Below are 8653 nucleotides of genomic sequence, written 5' to 3' on the forward strand. Positions count from 1 at the left end.
CTCCTGAAACTTCAGGAGGGTAAAATGGATTTTTCCCTATTTTATAACATATTGTTTGTAATATATATATATATATATATACAAGTCGAGCCGAGCTTATACGAGTTTGCTTCGTTTAATATTCGAGTTAGAATTTGTGTTCACAAACGGCTTATTTAATAATCGAGTCGAGTTTATACGAGCTGATCTCCAGTTCGGGGTTTGGTGTTCGTTCGCTTACACCCCTAATTAGAGCATTTTTGTTCGGGGATCTCCAGTCCTAACTCAATAAATATGTGATATAATTATGATTTGTGTTCGTTTGCTTACACCCCTTACCCCTAATTGGAGTATTTTTGTTTTATTGAAAAAACATATCGGGTCATTTTTTTATCTTTTTGTTGGCATTGAAAGGTCATTGTCAATTTTTTTAGTAATTTAAGAGAGGATATTATCTCAATTGAAAGTTTGAGAGAATATTTTTAATTAGGTAATACTTTCAACAAAAAAATAGTAAAACATATATAGATCCTCAAAAATTTCTTAAAGTGACTTTATTATATTTTTGAACTCCTAACAATTATATTTAAAAAAAATAATTCAGATTGTGCTATTGAAAGTTTGAGAGAATATTTTCAATTAGGTGATAATTTTTTTTTTTAAAAAATAGTAAAACATATCTTGATCCTGAAAAATTTCTTAAAGTGACTTTATTATATTTTTAAATTCCTAACAATTATATTTAAAACAAATAATTTAGTCTTATCTCAAAAAAAAAAAAAAAGCAAATAATTTAGATTGCGCAGTCTTACTGTTTACCACTTTTAAAACATCTAATTTTACCTTAATTAGTTGTATTTGATTTGATGATAAATGTTAATCTAATTATTTAAAGTAAAAATAACAATAATTAAAATCTAATTATTATTAAGAAAAAAATCATTCCATAAATGGCGAGGCAACCACAAAAAAAAAAAAAAAGAACAAAAAAGGCAAATTTTCGACAAACAAAATAAAAACCCAAAAAATCCGGGGGGACCGCCCAAATCAAACGACAAGCAAACACACCACTTGGGCCTTTGCTTTGCCGTGAAAGCAAAGTTAGAGATTAAAGAGTTCCAATAGTAAATAGTGGAAGAATAGAGCTTTAGAGAGAGAGAGAGAGAGAGAGACAGAGAAAGCAGCAGTTATGCGTTTTGTTTTTATGTTCATCAAAGAGAGAGAGAGAGAGAATAAATGTATGCCTTTCCCTCCTCGCGCCCATCGAAAACAGAGAGCCAACTTCCAACTTTAGAGAGAGAGAGAGAGAGAAAGCGATTATCCATATAAATTTCCTTTTTTTTTTTTTTAAATTTTTTTTTCTTCATTTTTGCTTGTAATTCATAGCTGCTATCTCTATATCTCTTTCCCCGTTTTTTTTTTTTTTTTTTTTGGTGTGGTGGGTTGAAATTGGGAATTTTTGAGGTGTCAAATGATGAGCTGGAGGAGAGTATTGAACTCCGTTCAGGCCGTAGCAGCCCACAGCCTCCTCTTGTGCTTCACGCTCTTACTCGTCCTCAAGCTCGACCATGTCGTCTCCTACTCCTGGTGGTAAGTTTTTTTTCTTCTTCTATATATATTGCAGTTGTATGTGAATCCTTTTCGGTTTTGCATTTGGTTGTTTTTTTTCTTTTATGGTATTTTTTATTTGTGGTGTTTGGTTTTTATTGGATTGGGGTTATGGATTATGCTTGTTTTTCATAAACTGTCAAAATTGTGTGAATGTATTTTCCATTTTGTATTTGGTTGTTTTTTCTATTTCAGTTGGTGTTTGAATTCGTGGGTGTTTTGGTTTTTAGTCGATCGGTTTGGGATTTTGATTGTTTCAAAAAGGTAGGGAGGTGAAAGTGTCAAAATTTTATGGGTTTTGTTTCAGGTTTAGTGTGTGTGTATGCGCGTGGATGTATTTTCCATTTTGTTTGCTTGTTTTTCTTTTTTATTTGGTGTTTGTATTTGCCGGAGTTTGGTTTTATTGGATTGGTTGTGGATTTGATTGTTTCGAAAAGGTGGTAAGGTGGAAAAGTGTTAAATTTTATGGGTTTTGTTTGAATTTTGTTTAGAGCAATTATTGGGTGAAGCAACTCATGGGCTTTGTGTGTGCTTGTGTGTGTTTTTCCATTTTATAAGGTTTGTAGTGGTTACTGGTTAGTTTAGTTGTCCCAACGAACGTATGCCCCGCTCTCTTTTGGGAAGTAAATGGAGGAAATGAATTATGGGACCTACAAATCAATCATTCTGTTATTTTGATTTTTTTTTTGATGGTGAAAAACTGGTGGCCGAAGTGCAAAATACTTTTTCCTGAATAGATTTATTGTGAAATTGTGTATTTGGTCGGGAAATAAGTGCATCTTCTTTCTACTGGCAGTTATAATGTAATTGTGTTTAAACAAATTTGACAAAATTGTGGAATCAGAGAACATATATAAATTAAGAAACAAGTTAAACGAGAAAAATATGTGATATAATTATGATTATGAATGTTTGGGGTACAAATGATAATTGTCACAAAAAATAGCATTGAATTATATGCCAGAGCTGAAAAAAATAGGGTGCTAGTGTAACTTACGAATCAGAAAAACTCATCCTGACATTGTAAAAGCATAAGAAACAAGATTGAAAGGATTGGGAATTATTAGTGTGTCTAGTCTTTTGATTGTTAGTTGATAGTAAAGCTTAAGTTCATAATAAAGCTGTAGGTAGTTACCCTTTTTCATTTTGGGCTGGGTTTGAAGGTTTGTCCGGTTTGAGGTACTTTTGTTGTGAGAGTTGTCATAAAAAAAATAAAAAAATAGTTTACTTCTCATTGGCCTTAAATTGAAGGTTGAAAGTAATCTGCTCTGGATTTTGGGCCTAATGGTTAGATAATCTCAGAAAGCGACATGTTATTGTGATGAACATATGTTGTATGTGTAAGAGAAGTGAGGAGAAGGTGGACCATCTTCTTCTTCATTGTGAGGTAGCTTCTGCTTTGTGGAGTGTCATCTTTGGTTGTTTTGGGATGTCTTGGGTGATGCCTAGACGAGTTTTCGATTTGTTTGCCTGTTGGTGGTCTTCTGGAAGGAGGGGGAGTGCCGCGGTCTGGAAGATGGTGCCTACTTGCCTTTTTTGGTGTTTATGGAGAGAGAGGAACAACAGGTGCTTTGAGGACTTGGAGAGGTCCTAGGAGGACATTTTATCCTCTTGTTTCCATACTTTGTATTTTTGGACTGTAGCGTATGTGTCCCTCGTTGCTGATTAGCTTTGATAATTTTCTTGTTCACTTTTCCATTTCTAGTTAGGTGATCCCTTTTGTATACTCCCTGTGTACTTTGGGGCACCTTACGCTTTTAATAAGACTGGTTATTACTTATAAAAAAAAACACACTACAATTCAAGGGAATTAGCCTCAGTTATTTTCTAGTTTGATGTGCTGGTGGTAAATTTAATTTGATTAGGAATGCTTATGTTAGGAAGATGGTATTATATCTAGATAAAGCATGAAGGGTTTTGAATTATACACTCCATACTGGGTGATCTTGAATGGACCTATCACTGGGTTAGGTATGCGGTGAAATTCGGTTTCTCACTTGTTGGATAGGTTTCTTTTTCTCCAGATTCAAGGACATGTTCAAAAAAGCAGTTCAAGGAGCAATACCTACACCAATGCAGCTCATCTTCAAGAATATTGGAGCACGATTCTATTAACTAGGGGTGGTTCTCCTCATAATGGTTAAAATATGAGGCTTTCTCATCAATCATTCTTACAAAGTTGCTTGTTATGGTGGGAGACTTGCCTAGTGTTATGTTGCAAAAGTTGTATTCTATGAGAAACTGAAACTTACCCTAAATCACTAGAGTCAACGTAATACCAAGGCATTTGGCATATATATAATGTATGCATGTATCTTGCGTGTGCCTGTGTAGGGACTCATTAGACATTAGCAAAGCAACCCAAATAGATGAGAATTATAAATTGGAATGATTGGATATATTGAATTTCAATTTATATATGTTATTTAGTGAGTCAATCGGGATAATCATATGATTAGAGCTAATCAAAGTTCAGTTTTTTGGAAACTTTGGCCAGAAGAGGAAAAAGCTTGAGGTTAAAATCTAGAGTGGGATTGAGTTTTACAAAATTGCTAATGGAGAAAGAGAAGTATTTTGGTATCTGGTTTAACAATCCAGCAATTTGTGGGCGGTGTGTATAAACATTGCCATTGAGATTGAGCTGACTGGCAACCCTATTTAAAGTCGCAATGTTTAGCCGTACTTTTAAGTTCTTTGGTGGAGCCTTGCTGTTGGTTTGAAAGTACAGTGGCTAGAGTGATCCTTCCGAATGATGTAAGAGCGGGTCTTTTTGATTATGGGAATGGGCATCTTTCAATTTTCAAAGATTATGTGAAATTATGGACGGAGATTTAACAAGGGCAACGGTGGAATTTCTTCCCTGAAATAATTACTAATAGCACTTGCTCAACATTTCTTGCCCTTTTCTTTAAAGGATGGCCAACTTCCAGTAGTTTGGTGTGAAGCTCTCTGAAGTGATCTGACAAAGTCTTTCTGTGCTGATTAAAGCTTGTGGTCATATTCTCTTTAACAAGGTGTGGCTGGGGGATCCAAATATTGGATGTTCTGTTGATAGCCTGACCAACATTTAAGACTTAAGATCGGGTTGAGAAAGGTTTAGATTTACTGCAGCAAAACTTAAGTGGTTTGTTAAATTATTAATTGAGGAGTAAATTGTAGATTTGCTGGGTTTATAGAAAATTTATGATGTATTCCAGTAATTAGCCTGAGTTGTAATATAGCCTAAACTATGTTGTATGGGGTGGTTGACAAAACAATCCAAAACTGTATAATGGAATTTCATCTTCTTGAATATAATTTTTGAAGATAATTGATGTGCTACTGTGTTATCATTTGAGTACCTCAGGAAAAAAATGACATTCTTGTAATCCAAAGCTTGTGATACACATAAATTGTTTATAAATATATTGAAAAATCTCTCCCATACACTCCCCGGTCTCTCCCCCAAGAAAAAAGGCTTAATTACTAAATCTATTAATTTCAATGTACAGGATTATATTTTTCCCGCTTTGGATATTTCATGCAGTTGTTGCCCGAGGACGATTTTCATTACCTGCTCCATCAGTTCCACATAATCGTCATGTATGTCATTATGCTTCTCTGCAATACCGGAGATTATTTTGTGGGACTGATTCATATATCAGCTGTGTGAATATTAAAATCTCAAATCTATTTTTTGATAAGTAAATTGTATATATCAAAAAAAGCGCAAATCTATGATCATGATCTGCAATTGTATCCACTAATATTCTCTTTCTTGGACAGTGGGCACCGTGCCATGCCATTGTTGCAACACCATTGCTTATTGCATTTGAGTTGCTCCTTTGTATATATCTTGAGAGTTTTTATGGTAAGCAGCTAACACCCTAGCTTTTTAGCTAACCATTGGGTATTGACAACTGGTACTAATACAGTTTGTTTGTTTTTACTTTTCTTTTCATGCCCTGGGAATAACTTTGGTTTTTGAGTTGTTAATTACATTAATTCATGAGCATTAGTTTTTTTCAATTATCCAGCTCCTAAGCTTTATATCATGTGATTGATTCATTGTGCTAGAAGGCCTTTAATTCTTGCCATGATGGCAGGAGTTTGAGTTCTTAAAGTCTCAACTTATTAATGCATTACTTTTCGTACAGTTAATGGTTCTGCAGCTGTAAACTTGAAGATTGTCTTTCTTCCCTTACTGGCACTTGAAATAATTATTCTGATTGACAATTTCAGGTATTTTCTTTCTCATGAATTCTTTTGTTTTATTTGTTCGTGCTTTATTATATACCATTCCTTCTTGAAACAGAGATCATAAACTTAACTCACCTGTTCTAACATATAGTAAGTATAGTGGAAAGCAAATAGCATCGCTTGGTTTTCATCAGATGCACATCTTAGTTCATTTGAGTTCATTTTTGTTGAACTTGAATGGAATACTGAGTTATTGATACATGCAGTTGAATGAGCTCGTCCTGTTATCTTTCTCTGCTGTTTCTTTCTTTGTCCCCTTTTCAATTCCAAGGATTCATTCTTTACAGACCCTGAAATGAATTTCTTTCATTTTTATGCAGTTTGTAATGCAGCATATATTGCTTCTAACACATTTCAAAAATAGAAAGATATTCAGTTCAAATCCCTCTACACATGGATAGCAGCATTCAATAGTTTGCCATTTTCTAGTTTTCTTAAGTTTTTGGATTTTTGTTCTTTTTCTCCATATTAGGGGTTTGGCTTATATACTTCCTGTGTACTAGGGTTGCGCTCCTTTGCACTATTAATGAGATTGAATAACTTATAAAAAGAATAGAAAGCTTACTTTAAAAAAGAAGAAAGGATGATTTGAAGATAAAATGTGAAGTTTCTATTTTTAAGAAAAGAGAAATAAGTTCAAGTTGGGTGACTTCTCTTTTATACTTCCTGTGAGAGCACCTTATGCTTTTAATGATATCTCGATTACTTATAAAAAAAAAAAAGGAAAAAAAGAAAGGAGAAAATAAGTTATATGAGGGAAGATCTTGTGAATTTACCTTTTGATAGAGAAGGGTAAATGCATTGCAAACATCTATTATTGCATTATTTTTAAAGATTTTCCTACATTAGGAATGTGGTATTATGTCGGGAAATGAAGATGTGACTGATCTAAAACTATGGTTACTTATAGCTGAATTAAAAGGTGTAAACAATATAGTTTAAGGGTATATAAAATTAAAAGGGTTTTTCAATTTTTTTTTTTGTCTTGACAATTTATAGTAAATATGTTTTTTTGATAGGTAAGTAACTGATATTATTAAAAGCGTGAGGCGCTCCAAAGTATACTGGAAGTATACAAATAGGATCACCTAACTAGAAGGGGAAAAGCGTACAAGGAAATCATCATAGCTAATCGAAACCGGAAAAACATATGTTACAGTCCAGAGATAGAGAGTATGGAAACAATAGGCTAAAGTGTCCTCAAAAGACCTCTCCACATCCTCGAAACACCTATTATTTCTCTCTCCATATACACCAAAAAAAGCAAATAGGAACCATCTTCCAGACTGCAGCACTCCCCCCCCCCTTCCTGCAGACCACCAACAGGTTAGCAACTCGAAAACCCGACTAGGCATCACCCATGATAACCCAAAACGGCCAAAAAAGGCACTCCACAAAGCAGACGCCACCTCACAATGAAGAAGAAGATGATCCACCGTCTCCTCACTCTTCTTGCACATCCAACATCTGTTCACCACAATCACATTTCGCTTTCTGAGATTATCTAAGGTCAGAATTTTCCCCCAAGCTGCCGACCACACAAAAAACGCTGCCCTCGGGGGAGCCTGTGTCCACCACACGCTCTTCCAAGGAAACCTCCTCCCTTCAGAACATGCCAAGGAGAAAAAGAGAGATTTGACCTTGAAAGTACCTCTTTTGGAGGAGTTCCACCATAATTTATCTTCCGACCCTCTTCTTACTCTAGTAGAATGTAACACCTGAAAGAAGGCGGCAAAGGCCTCCACCTTCCAATCATGAGCCTCTTTGGAAAAACTCACATTCCACTGAATGGACCCACCTAGCATCTCCACGTTATCCACAACTGAGGCATCCTTTGCACATGCAATACTAAAAAGGATCGGGAAGGCTATCTTGAGAGCTGAATCTCCACACCACCAATCATGCCAAAAACTAATCCTAGTCCCATCCCCCACTTCAAATCTCGTAAAGCCTTTGAAAGTTTCCCACCCTTTCCTAATATTCTTCCATAACCCCACCCCACACGTCCCTCTAGGCTCAACAGAACACCACCCTCCCCATAAACTTCCATACTTCGCATCTACCACAACTCTCCACCAAGCATCTCTTTCCTACCCATAATGCCACAACCACTTCCCTAAAAGAGTGCAGTTGAAGACCAATAAGTTCCTAATACCCAACCCTCCTTCCTTGATCGGAGTGCAAATCTGCGACCACTTCACCAAGTGGTATTTGAACTCTTCTCCTATCCCTTCCCATAGAAAATTGCGTTGAAGCTTCTCAATGCGCCTAGCAACACTCACCGGAATATGGAAAAGAGAGAAGTAATAAGTAGGCAAATTAGCAAGAGTGCTCTTGATAAGGGTGACCCTACCCCCTTTCGACAAATACAACATTTTCCAGCTGGCTACCTCCCAATGGGAGACCAAGATACTTCACTGGCAAAGTAACCGCCTCACACCCTAAAATACCGGCTAGCAAATCCACTTGCTCCATAGTCCCCACCAGAATAAGCATCGTTTTAGCCAAATTAACCTTCAACCCTGAAGCCGCTTCAAACCACAGAAACAAACACCGCAAGTAATGTAACTGGGCAGGCCTAGCATTGCAGAAAATCAAGGTATCATCGGCAACTAAAAGGTGAGAGATTGTAGTGTTGCCGATTTTGAAGCCTTCTAACAGCCCCCTCTGAACCGCTGCCGAAATCATCCTACTCAAAATCTCCATCACAAACACAAACAGCAAAGGAGAGAGAGGATCCCCTTGTCTCAAACCCCTGGAGCTGCTAAAAAAACCTTTGGGAGACCCATTTACCAGAATCGAAAACCGCACCGAGGAGATGCAATGT

At 36.1% G+C, this 8653-nt stretch overlaps 1 protein-coding gene across 1 annotated transcript; it reads left to right on the plus strand.

The window, feature by feature from the left end:
• The first annotated feature begins 1119 nt into the window (after nt 1–1119).
• On the plus strand, nt 1120–6153 carry LOC132185268 (uncharacterized). Its single transcript, XM_059599064.1, has 5 exons — nt 1120–1569; nt 5079–5169; nt 5353–5437; nt 5724–5808; nt 6147–6153. Exons 1-5 carry the CDS (start codon nt 1451–1453, stop codon nt 6151–6153), a joined length of 387 nt encoding a protein of 128 aa, XP_059455047.1. The 5' UTR covers nt 1120–1450.
• Nucleotides 6154–8653: the final 2500 nt, after the last annotated feature.

This window comes from Corylus avellana, chromosome ca6 (genome assembly GCF_901000735.1).
Source record: "Corylus avellana chromosome ca6, CavTom2PMs-1.0".
Taxonomy (NCBI): domain Eukaryota; kingdom Viridiplantae; phylum Streptophyta; class Magnoliopsida; order Fagales; family Betulaceae; genus Corylus; species Corylus avellana.